At 40.8% G+C, this 13,059-nt stretch overlaps 1 protein-coding gene across 4 annotated transcripts; it reads right to left on the reverse strand.

The window, feature by feature from the left end:
* Positions 1-990: 990 nt before the first annotated feature.
* On the reverse strand, positions 991-11,693 carry si:ch211-106k21.5. Of its 4 annotated transcripts, none has more exons than XM_021310228.2 (3): positions 11,419-11,693; positions 5,017-5,166; positions 991-4,925 (listed from the first exon to the last, which is right to left on the reverse strand). In XM_021310228.2, the coding sequence occupies exon 3, from the start codon at positions 4,921-4,923 to the stop codon at positions 3,700-3,702; it is 1,224 nt and encodes a 407-aa protein (XP_021165903.2). In that variant the 5' UTR covers positions 4,924-4,925; positions 5,017-5,166; positions 11,419-11,693; the 3' UTR covers positions 991-3,699. The 4 variants fall into 4 exon arrangements, with proteins under 4 accessions (XP_021165903.2, XP_021165905.2, XP_021165904.2 ...); XM_021310230.2 differs by having other exon boundaries at positions 5,017-5,201; XM_021310229.2 differs by having other exon boundaries at positions 5,017-5,206.
* Positions 11,694-13,059: the final 1,366 nt, after the last annotated feature.

The raw sequence follows: 13,059 nt of genomic DNA on the forward strand, positions 1-13,059 counted from the left end.
ATTTCAATATGTGCTTTGATGAGATTAATTTGTCAGATTAAAAGTACCTGTTGCAAATAACCACCTTTAAGCAGGTATTAAGCTATATTAAAAATGTTTTTAGCGGTCTGATATAATGTTGTAATGGTAAATATGTGTTTTCATAGGTATTAAGTGTATTATATGCAGTCAGTGTGTAATTAATCTATACAATGTGTTTCGCTTAGTGAGCTGAGTTACTGTAATAAATTAGCTTTTGAGTAATATAATTTAAATACAATTAGACTAATAAATCTGCTAGATAATAACATTATTTGTTATTAAATTGTACAGTCTATGTTTTTTTCAGTAATATTACCTCCAGTTATACAATTTATTTTTAGGGATGCATAAAGAGAATTATTTCAGACACTTAATTTAAGTCAAAACACCTAGTGTCTGTTTGGTGATCTAACTGGGAAAAAAATTAAGGAGTGCGTGATGAGTTCAACAAGGATGTTAAAACCTTGGCAGCAAACAAAGTTTTTCAGGTGTTGGTTGGGATCAGATAAGATATATAATAAAAAACTGATATTTACATATACTGTATAAACAGACACAAAAATTTGCTTTTTCGCTGTTTCATCGTGTATAAATATATTAAAAAAAAATTATTGTAAAACAAAACAATCACATTTTTATTTAGATTTTTAGATGCAAGAAAAAGATTTTTTTTTTTAACAAAAGAGGTAAAAATATTATTTCTGGAGAAGACTGGGGCCAGTTGAGTCCTTTGTGGCTAATGGAAATGGGAGAAAAATGCTTAGCCCTCTTTGAAGAAACAAAGCTCATATTTTCCAAATTGTGATATGCAGGATTAAATGGTATAAATAATGGATGGATGAACAAGAAAATACATCTATTTTATCATTGCATTCAGTCTGTTGTATAAGTTCTATGCAGCTACTGCATTAAAACAGATAAAAGAACAGTAGAAAATAACTCCTTCTTGTTGAGTCAAACAAAAGCATAAAAAAAAAAACCTTTTTATTACTATATAACATTTGTTATCAAGAGTCATCCTGAAGGGACAAGGGACCATGTGTGGCCCTTGGGATGCTGGTTACAGTGCCCTACTTTAAACATTTGTAGCCCTTAAAATTAAACATGAAAATCTTGGATTGTCCAGCAGGGAGCTGTTAAATGTCAACAATGTTTGTTTTAGTGTGGCATTGTGACCTGGCATTTCCTTTACCCGTTTTAGCAACCCCCCTCTCATCTATTGAGAGAATATGGTTAGTTCAAACATATTAACAAAATGTTCAGTCAAAAATATTCATTATTGAGCATTAAAATCCTACAAAAACTCAACTGTTGAAATTAGTGTTTTAACTTAAGCACAGTACAACAAGGTGTCCAAGAGTTTAAGGACAGCTTAATTAAAGAAATGTACAGTTTATTTACTTCTAATTCCATTGCATCAATTGTATGAAGAATTACGATTGTGCTTCTATTTTTTTTTTTTTTTTTGTAAAACCAGAAATCAAATAGTCAAAGTTAAAAGAAAGTAAACCTAATTTCAATGATAGGTTCTTAACAGATGCATTATATTGTATTTACAATGTTCTATAATTATTTAAAACCAGACTCAAGTGTACAAAATAGCACACTACGGATTCCACCATAATCACTCATTTGGAAAAGATAAAGCCCCAATTAAAAACGTTTCTGGATACTATGTCCAACGCAAACCTTAAACCAGTGTAAAAACAGTGTAAAAACAGAAAAGACAGAATGGGACTTTAATGTTTTACTTTGCATGCAGCCTACAGTAGCTATAGTTAGTATACTAGCTAGCTTTGCTGAGATGCTAATGCCAGGTGGTAAATAAACAAGAATAAGTAAAACATTTATTTTTGTTTCCCTTAGTTGCAGAGTTCACAAAATTTTATTAGCTTCAATTGTAATAAAAATATCCTCTTTGCTGGAGAGCTTCTGTGAGCTTATATTTATAACCAAATTATGCTAATGCTAATGCTAATGCAGGGTTTCTAGCTAGATTACTCCTAAATTTAAAAAACAGATTTGCACAAAACCTTTACCACAGGGAAGGTTTAAGGGCTGTATGTATTTCCTTTTAACCTAATGGGCACTTGTGATTCGCTCGGTTTGTTACCTGGCTGGAGCCAGACTCAAGTTTGGCTAATTGACTAATAAAAAAAAAAGAAAGAAAAAAAGTTTTGGCTAATTAAAGCAACTTGGACCCAAAATTGTAAATCCCTTTTCTGTATTCTCATAATGTTGAGAGAGTTCTCCTCAAATAAGTATTTTTCAAACACATAAATGTTAAATCAAATCTGCATTGTCGAAGATAATTTTCAGTTAGCGTCAATGCTAACTGTTAGCTTAACGTGAAACTCCAGTAGAAGAGACATTTTAGCTCAAGACATAAATGTCTTATAAACCTGAATGTCTGTTGGTTACCATTCTTTACCATCTTTTAAAAAATTATAGTATTGTCTTCATAGTGATGATTTGTTTTGTTTTTAATCAAATATTTCAAGTAGTGTTTACAATGTGAAGAGTAGAACCTTCTTTTTTGGTTTGTTTCTAGCTTATGATCACGTGATTTGGCTGTAACTTTAATGAAATAATGTGTCTTATATTTATAGTTGCTGTTTGAAGTTGTAATACACTCGTCAAGGCTACTAGTGTCTTGCTAATTTTGCTCTTTAATGATTAATTTCAACATTGGGAATTAATTATACCGTAAACGTTAAGGAATTCTACGATTAAGAACAGGCGGCACAAGTTCGAGCTCATTGCTTTTCTCAAATAAACTCAAAGTCCAAATTATTCACACAGACTTAAATATGTACATCCACCCCAATAAAATTTGGATAAATGCCCCTTAGCAAGCTCCACCTTAACCACGTTCTTTTTGTAGCCAACAGTAGTTTATGACATAATTTTGGCTAAATCAACTCGTCTTTACCAGAATTGGTAGATCACATTTAAATTTGTGTTCTGCTGCAGATCCACCTTTTAATATTTCACAGATTTTCTATATGGTTGAGCTCAGCCCCATTCCAGAAGCTTAACACTAGCCTGCTTTATGTATCCCAAAACCGGTTCTGATATAATTTGGGACCATTTCCTTATTGGTACATCCAATCATGTCCATGTTTCAAACATATATCTGGTGATTTGAAATAAAGCTGAAGACGTTTACTATTTCATCCACTTTATGTCACCATTAGCGAGACACCCCCAAAAGCCGCCACCACCATGCTTGACAGCTGATGGTGTTGTCATATTTGAAACCCTCACCTGGACTCATTCAAACATATTTCTTGTTGCTGTCACCAAATTTAAGAAGTTCAGTCTGACAGGGGGAAAAAAGGTCTATGGTATCATTGCATTGAAAATAATCTTTGTTACGTATTGAAAGCCTTTTAAAATTCAAACTCTAATGTGACAGGGTTGCTACCAAACATTCATGTGCCAAGAAACTAAGCGGCATGTCATAAATGTATAAGATGTGTGTGATAAAGATACACACACTAAGTATCCAAATATTAGTTAGAGGTAAATGAATGCATTTTAGCCCGAAAAAAAACGGGCGAAATTAATCCTTAAGAGTCCAAAGTCAATATGACATTCATGCCTATGAAGGTAAAAAGCCTGTCTGTAAACTTTAACATATCTCTTCAAACTGTTCAAGTCTTTTTTTCAGCGGTGTCATGACAGATTCACGTTCTCATATTCGCCGTGGTCCGAGTCCTCCAGCTCGATCCCCGGCACCAGGCTGTAGTACTCAGTGGACTGAGTCAGGTAGGCCTTCTCCCGGTCCGCCGAGTCTTTCAGCACTTCCGTCACGCTGACCGTGTCCAGCTCCGTCTTGCTGGCCCCGTCGGGCCCCTGGCACCCCTGCCTCCCCTCCACAGGGCCGGAGCAGGAGGCTCTGGGAAGAGACTCCACTGAGCTGAGCTTGATCTCCACCTCTTCGTAGATGTCCCGAGTGCTGCCCAGGAGTGCCGACGCCGGTCGAAGCAGCAGCTGGTTCTTCAGGATGCCCTCTTTCCCACAGTCGGCGGCTTTGCCCTGCTCGCCGTCCGCAGGCTGCTGTTTGTTGTGCTGCTTGTGGTTGTTGTAACCGAAGCCGGAAGTCCTCTTTTTGGAGGAGCTGAAGGCGAGCGTCTCCTTTTTCTTCCTTTTCCTCCCGCAGCACCAGCAGAGCAGCAAGGCGGAGAGGATGAGCAGGGGCAGCACGATGAAGAGCGCCGTGAGGCCGGCCGGGCGGCAAACGTCACTGATCCTCAGCGACCACACGGTCCTCCCGGCCAGGTGGCGAGGGGAGGAGCACGTCAGGTTCCCCACAAGATCCTCCAGCCCGGTGGTCCTGTTAGCCCGCCTGCCCTCCTCCAGCCTTTCCAGGAACAAACAGGAGCATTCCCAGAGGTTCCCATCCAGCTCCAGTCTTTGAAGACTGGGCATCTGAAACAGCTCACCGGGGAGGGAACGCAGCTGGTTGCCCTGCAGATCAAGCCTCTGGAGGCTAACAGAGTCCTGGAGGAAGCCGTTGGGAAGCTCCTGAAGGAGGTTTTCACTCAGGTCCACCTCGGTCAGACTGGGCTGGCGCGCCAGGAACTGCTCCGGCAAGGCCTTCAGTCTGTTTCCATCCAAGTAAACCCTGCGCAGCGCGGAGGCTTGCTCGCCGTTGACGTCGATCACGCTGATGTTACAGTTGGAAAGGTGCAGGGTCTGTACGTCGGTCCCGTTGGTGAACACAGACCAGTGCAGCAGGCCGAGGTCAGAGCCGGAGTAGTTCAAGCAGCAGGCGTCCGCGGGAACCTCGGAGGGAGACTGGGACAAGACGGTCGCTGCCGGACAGAAACATCCGTGAACCAGGCCGGTCTTCAACAGCAAGGTAAACGTCAGGAGAAGATCCCGCCGGAGAACCATCTCTGCAACGAAAAAAAAAATCACAGGGAGAATGACCTCAGCAGCGCATATCCCCACAGTGACCCCCACGCTGCTTCCCCCCGCCGCCCCTACCTGCCGCCCGGTCTCTCCCACAGAGCGAGGTGGAAGTCGGTCTATATGCCGGCAAACTCAGCAGCTTCTCCCAGGACTCCTGTTTGCTCTGAGGGTTGTAAAAGTTGGCATGGCTACAGGATCACTGGGGAGCGGCAGTCCTCCGCTCGGCTGCCAGAGAGAGGAAACAGATGCTCGGGTGAAGGCTTCGCTGGGCATTAGATGATTGGAATAATAAAATGAGACGTTTCAGGGTTAATCTGATGCCTGGATGAAGAAGACGAAAACGATTTGATTTATTCTTGAGAAATCAGTTAGTCATCCTTTCTCTGGAGGGATATCGGTAATTTTATTTGGACTAGTGTGTAACATCAGTGAGAGCAAGTCTTGTTTTATCACTCTCTGTGTTTAAATAAGGAAGTGATTGTGCTATAAGAACAAAGGAGCAGGCTGGTTGTAGGGTTAAAGCACTCATTCTTGCTGCTAATGGACACCAAAACCACAACTTTACAACCATGGCAAGATTTAAATACTTTCAGTTATTCAATTTAAAAAGGGAGACATATCTCATACAGGCTCCTTACACACAGAGAGTTATATTTTAAGCATTTATGTTTGTTGTTTGGGATGATTATGGTTTACAGCTACTGAAAATTCATAATTCATTTTTAGCTAAAACGTATGTAGGATTGGTGCCTACCCCCAGCGGGCATTGGGCTAGCGGTACAACCCAGACCTGTTCCCGGTCCATCACAGGGCGGATTTCCGATTAAAATGCTAAATTTACTTTTTATCTAAGAATAGGACTTTGCACCAGCATCAGACCTATTTCTCCATAGTCCAGGAAAGACTTTTCTGACATAACTTTCAGTTCAGGAGTGGCTTAACTCAGGGAACGTGGTAGTTGTTGCACATTTGGTGGATAAATTCATTCTTTGTGGATCTTGAAACTCTGACCTCAGTAACAATCCATATCTTTTGAATCTCTCCAAAACGCCAGAATGTTGCTTGTGCAGCCTTTGCTACAACATTTTTTCCTTCCACTCAATTTCCCTTTAATATGCTTGGATACAGCACACTATGACGAGTCTGTTTCTTTTGTTATGGTATCAGTCTTACCCATGACTGTGTAGCCCATAACATAAAATTTCTGGTTTAAAAAACTTTTTTATTGCACTTTTGCGACGTTCAATTTTTGGAAAAACAGTTTTTTTTTTTTTTTTGTTTCATTAGCTGTTAGCTGTTCATTAGCTAACCATAATAATCATAATTAACATAAATAAACGTTTGAAGCATGAGTACAAACGTATGTTTTGATTTTTTAAACTTAATTACTAAAATAAATGAACTTTACAGTGATTTTGTAAATTTTACAGTTTAACTGGTAAATTTAGGTTATTTTTCTTTAAATAATTACGTTAAACACCAACATGTACAAGTCATATGGGGAAAAGGCTTCAAACTGGCTCTAAAAAAGGTATTTTTTTCCCCCACACATCCATTTGCCACCACCTTATTTTTTATTTCTATTTCGGGAGACAGTGAGGTGAAAACACTTGGGCCAAACTGATGTTTTCAGGACACAAACTAATTACTGGTCACCTCCTGAAATAAGGGTGTGGAGTGGGGCTGCCTCAGCCTGACTGTAGCGCATGTGGTGAACATAAACAAGGCCTGCCATCCCTAAATGACTTACACGTGAAGCACACAGGATGCAGGAAAGTTTGTTTTAACGCTGATGATGGCAGCTGGTCTCCTGGTGCACAAAGTGCATTACATTCATGAAGCAAAGACCAGGAAGATGATATTCAAACACGCAGCTGATCCTCAGGCCAACACATTTCATCACGATAGAGATGAGATAAATGCGTCTTCTGGTTCTATCCCATGTTTCTTTGAGCAACAACCTCAAACGTGCCGTATTTGTTACATAACGGGTTCTGGTTGCCTTAAATGACCTACAAAAGATGGTTTCTGCAATATTTACAACCCAAAGAGCCATTTCTGCCCTCAGTCCAGCTAAATAAAACTTTTTTTAAAGTCACAAATGTTACGTTTCCTTTTGAAAAAGACAACTTGTAATTTCTGATTACATTTTATTTCTACCTATAGGTTTTAAAATAAATATTTGGGGGTTTTTTTTGGCAAAAAGAGGACAGATACATTTTCTTCAAAGGGATGCTGAGATTTGTGGAAAATAATGTAAAAAAAAAAAAAAGTAGTTTCCAACATGAAGACAATAAAAATAGATATAAAAAATATGATTGGTACTTTTTCTCCATATCATATTGGTTTAAAAATTCAATGGAATTCTTCCATAAAAAACAGAAAAGCTGCTAAAAGCTGCACTTGTCATTATATCCATTTAAGCCCCTGCATTAGACCAACACAAAGTAATTATGAAGTAGAAAAACAAGAATATATATCTCTCCAACTCTTGTACAAATACACATCTGTAGTATTTGACACACTTTTATATTCAGTCCCTTTATTCTGATGCCCTTAATGAAGAAAAGTAAAAGTTAACTGTAGGTCCATCCTACCTGGGTGCTAAAAGTGGCTAAAACTTATTTTAGTGAGTGTTTATTGAATATTTTGTGCGTCCTGTCCCTATTGTATGGTTTTAAATTCATATCAACAATACACAACAGTCTTGTTTCTGTATGTTTGTATTTACTCTGTTAAAATTAAATCTGTGTTATTAAATAATAAGAGGAATAAAACGAACAAGAAAAATAACAAGGTATTAAAAAAATGGCCTGTTCATTTATGAGGAACATGAGCATGAAAATGAAATGTTTTGCAAAAAAAAAATATATTTTTTTAGCACCAGCAGACGAAAAAAACGACTTATTTTATTTATTTTTCATAAACGACTCCAAGCATCTGTTACTAAAGCTGGTTTGTTCCTGGTGGAATGACAGCACTTGTAAAATTGCTGTTGCAGAAGCCAGTGGGGATCATTGAAGACAAATAGACGTCTGAATAGTTATTTTACACGTTGCTTGTGGTCAGGTAATTTACACTGAGGCCTGGTTGGGGTTAGAAACAACGATAATGGCATATATTATCGCTAAACAAAAAAAGATGTGTTTTTTTCTTATTTTAAAGGTCAACTGTGTTGTCTGCGTCAACTCTAAACAAAAGTAAAACCTGGATGTAAAACAGCCGTGAAGTTTTTCAGTCTCCCATGACTCGACCTTTACTCTTTAATGCGATGCAAAGCAAAGAGCGGCGTCATAAACAAGGCTATTTCTGAGAACCTCAGCAGGTCCAGCCAGGCTCTAAAACAAAGGCAGGAAGTGGGGGTCTGTGCAGACAAGCTCTGAGCGCCTTTATGCACTTTCTGTAGCAGATTGTTTCTAAATAAACCGAAATCAATGTTTCTTGCTGCAATCTCCAGTTAATTATTTGCTGAGTACATCTGCAGGGAGTCCGGGAGATATTGGTCGAGCTGTAGACGACATACAGGCTGAACTGGCCGACCCAGCAAACATGTGATTTAGCAGTCGTTAGAAGCCCCGGTCTGGACGTTGGTGAGGTCCAGATTATTCCCCCTTTGGGCAGACACAAACTTCAGAAAATATCAGTGCCACAGATCAACCACAGTCTCATTTCACAGTAAGAAAAGTGGAATTAAAAGTCATATTATCCGTGGGTTTTCTAAACTATTCACTAAATTATTTGTTAACAGGAAAGAAGACAGAGGTTTATCTACGTAAACTGTCTTCATGCATTATATTCCAGCACAGAAACCAAGAACACACCCCAGAAAGGTTGAAACAAAGACAAAAAGAGACGAAAATGTGGTTAGCCTTTGGAAAAGCAAACCAGTTCTTTTTTGACAACTCCAACAAAGAGCCTAGAAGAAGCAACAACTTAGCAGTTCATTTTGACGACGTTATCTTGAGACACAAAAGGTATTTATCTCCTTATCTTGAGTAAACAAAACTCGTTTTGCTGTGACGGTTTCATTCTGCCGTCATCTAAAGCTAAAGGTTTCACATTTTCAAGGACCAGTGTGCCGTAACTTTTAAATGTGTCTCTGCTTCAGCACACCTGAATCAGATAACCGGGTCATTAGCAGGACTCTGAAGAAATGTACTGCATGCTTAGCGGGCAATGCACACATTTGATTCGGGGGTTCTGGACCAGAAACACGTGCAAACGTTGCAGGAGAACGGCCCTCCAGGACTGGAGATTGACATCTTTGAGAAAGTTTATTTTTCCTTTCTGTTTTTGTTGTTACAAAAGCAAATTTCTGTGTACTTTGCTGGGATTTTATGAAGACCAAGGAAGATGGCCGACGGGTCAGGGAGAAAGTGGTGGAGAAGTTCGGAGCAGGGGCCGTCTATGGAGTAATAAGTCCGTCTGTGGTGGCGTAGCGGGCTAAGTCTCTGTCAAGTCTGTGTGCTCGTAATGAGTTGCTAAAGTGACAAACATTATTAATCCGAGAAGCTTCTCTGGAGGAGCTGCAGAGATTAACACCACAGCTGCGGGAATCTAAATAAATCTGGCCTCTGTAGCAGAGTGGCACTCTGAACAGACGTTTCCACGGTCAAACATGGTGGTGGCAGCGTCATGCTGTTGGGCTGTTTTTCTTCAGATGTACAGAGTTAATGTGAAGATGGATGGAGCTAAATACAGAGAAATACTAGGATGACAAAATGTTAGAGGCTTGAGATGAGGTTCGCCTTTCAGCAGGACCCTAAGAAACTGATTTATAACAGAACGTATTCATGGTTAGAATGACAGAGTCCAGAACTAAATTTAACTGAAAATCTGCAGCAAGAATTGAACATTGACGTTCGTGGACGCTCTCCATCCGATCTGATTGAAAATAATGGCTAATGTTTGTTTTTTTCTATTAAATATGTACGCCTTGCATTAGCCCAGTGCTTCTCAAATGCACTAAAGCTGTGGTTCTAAACATTACCCAGAATCCCTTTTGAAATGTATAACATGCACATGGGTTCATTTATAACACATAACAATGGCATAAAACAACTAGAATGATTCAACATTGCCACACTTTCTTTTTACTATATAATATTAACAACACTATAAATGGCTTTTGGCCAGACTTGTACCTCCAGTCAACTTTTAACTAGCTATGAAGCTCATATGGAGAAAATAATATAAAGCCATTAATATTAAAGATAAGCTCAAGTTGCATTAAGCTTTGTGCTTTTTTTGGGAGTTTATTACTAGTATCAATCATTCTACTGACCGCAGGTACAGAGCAAACAGCAGGGGGTGCTGTTGTCACATTTAGAATGACTTAGACGGCCTGAATTTGCTGGACAGAAAAACCTTCACGCCCCCCTAGGGTGCATTTAAGAAGCACTGCATTAGCCTCTGAAGCTGCAAAGACTGCATTTGGACCTAAACACACTCTAAAGTCCAGTCTTTTACCCTGTATGGATAAGTCCAGTCCACTGATTCCTTTTTGCATCTGACTCTGGTTTGTAACTGCGTATGAAGACTTAAGCTCAACATTTACGCTCTTTAACTCAAATTCAGGAATTGAGGATACACGATTTGAATTTAACTCCCATGGTGCTCTGTGTTTACATATAGCATCCTGCACAGCATGTCCCTTTCCCATGTGGCTATTTGCATGCCGTAAGGCCATGTGCAGGCCTTTTGTTTCAGCTGATTACCATCAACAGACGAGTACGGCAAGGTTTCCAAAACAGAACAGGAAAAGTGTTTCAGTCGCTTCGCGCCGCTTGGGTTGTTGGCTTAAAATTTGGAAGTTTTGGTTCAAATGTCCACAGCTACAGCTGAGCGACTTTTAAACCAGGACAAAAGTCTGCATTCTTCGGTCAAGATAACTGAGACGTCCAACTCCTGTCTGAGTGAGATAAGTGGAGTGAAGGTTGGAGCCGTCTCTACACCGTCTGCTGTGGAGGTTCCTGTACCAAACAATCAGCGCAAACAGAGCAGGAATACACAGGCTGGCCTTCTGAAAGCCTTAAGAGAGAGAAAGAGGGTTTAAATCTGGAGACTGTGAATGATCTCACTCTCTAACAATGTGAGCTGTTGCTTCCTCTTTGGCAGCCGAGCCTCCCCTGAAATAACGGTCTCATGGATCCCTTCATCAGGACGTATCTGAGGAGGAACCAAGGCTGCGGCTGAGCCGTGTCTCCTGTACTCTTAATGTCCGAAGGTTTGAATTTGAAGGCGACGTGCTGCATAAAAACACACATTTTAAGCTTAAGAGGAATGGAAATAAACTTGAATCTATAAACTGGGGGTGTTTGAGAAATTATAATCTCCCATGAAGCCAGAAGATTTGGTTTGAGAAAAAGACTTTAAGAGCCCAACTATGGTTTTATACGCCTAATCCAAGTTGTATTGGATGACAGGTGCAAAAATGAGTAAAACCACAACAAAATAAGTGTATTGATGTTGTCTTACCTACTGTCTCCATCATGCCTGCAGCCTGTTTCTCTCTGAAGCTCTTATGATGGAGGGGTTCAATCTGTCGCTGTGTCTCCTCTCTGCATCCCATCAACTCCTCGGGGCTGAAGCTCTCCTCCTGCCGCTCCTGCAGCCCTGAGGGTGTGTCTCCTCTGAGCGGGACGGGGAGCCACAGCCTCCTCTCTGAGAGGGACTGCGTGCAGAGCCGCTTTATTTATCTGGCAGGGAGTGATGATAAGGGTTATCCGCTTAGAGAGCCTTTGTTTGGTCCTTTTTTTGACTTATTCTGTTCGACTGGTTTGATTCTGGAAGACCCTTGGGGCAAAGTTTACGCAGCGTCAACGCGGCTCAGTGGGGACAGGGCGCCCCCTGGTGGCTGAAACGACAGCTGCACATGCGAACGATCTTGGCACATCTAGACAATGATGTTGATCCCTCCTTTGCCAAATAGCTCAAGCTCAGGTAGATTGGATGGAGAGCGTCTGAAAAGCATTTTTTTATTTTTCATTTTTGATACAGATTCTTAAATCTGGCCAGTGCGGTTGCTGCATTGAGGTTCTAGTTTCTAGGTTCTAATCCGGCCATGCGATCTTTCTGAAATGTCAATGATCTCGGCACTAGTGCTGGTCTGATTCTCATCTGTCACACCAGTACAGCTCTGCCCCCTGTTTCTCATCAGTCTTCATCAGATCCACCTGCACCACTGACTATATAACCAGTCACTAGTGCCAGATTATTACGAGCCACGGGTGAGTTTAACCCAGCGTTCTGAATCCTGTCTACCTGCTGTGTGATGTATTAACTTTAATCCGTTTTTATACACTGTTATGAAGGTTCAATATACTTTTATATGCTTTTATTTGCTTTTATATGCTGTTATATGCTTGAAAGTAGAATGTGAATAGATTAGGGCAAGATGCACTGTTGCTGAGCAAGAAAAGAGAGTCTCAAGGCCAGGTCAGCAATTAGCAGAAGAGAAGGTTTCAACGGAAGGAAAATACAAATCCATAAAAGGTAAAGGTAGCTGTTAGGTAGTAGAAACTGATACTGTGTACGCCATTTGCTTGTGTGACTCTGAAATCATCCTTTGAAGTTAATAGAACTAGCCTGAACGGGGAGAGAGTCAGAGTTGCTGCCCGCAGAGGCTGGCAGGAGCATCTCTCCCTTCGCGAAGGTGAAACTGAAATCTGCGTCCTGGCTGAGTTATTGTTTTAAGTCCTGCACAACGAATTAACGAACCCGGAGAAGCAAGACGGCTTCAACACTGCCTGCCTGTTTCCTGACCTGTTCTGCCTCCTGATTCTCTGAGCCTGCCTTACCCCTGTTGGACCTGATTGGCTGCCTGTTACCTGACCTGTTTCTGTGCCCTGCCCCGTGCTCTGCCCCGGACTCTGTTTTGGATTTCCCTGGACCTCTGATCACCCGGCTTTGACCCTGGACTTACTCTTGGAATTTCGGATTCTGGTTATTCCCCCTGATAATCCTGCCTGAGGTTGCCATCACGGTTCTGACCCTTTGCCTGTCCTCTGACCACCAAACTCCTGCCGGTTCTTTGAGAAACAACCTGAGAACTTCCCTGACCGGAGTCTGGATCGCATTAAGAGTCATCAGCATCATTCACCACAAACTGGAGCCTGC

This window comes from Fundulus heteroclitus, chromosome 6, assembly GCF_011125445.2.
Source record: "Fundulus heteroclitus isolate FHET01 chromosome 6, MU-UCD_Fhet_4.1, whole genome shotgun sequence".
NCBI lineage: Eukaryota > Metazoa > Chordata > Actinopteri > Cyprinodontiformes > Fundulidae > Fundulus > Fundulus heteroclitus.

What these genes read in the sequence shown, in the direction of transcription:
- si:ch211-106k21.5 (XM_021310228.2), bottom strand. Translation starts at nt 4,923, where the DNA reads ATGGTTCTCCGGCGGGATCTTCTCCTGACGTTTACCTTGCTGTTGAAG.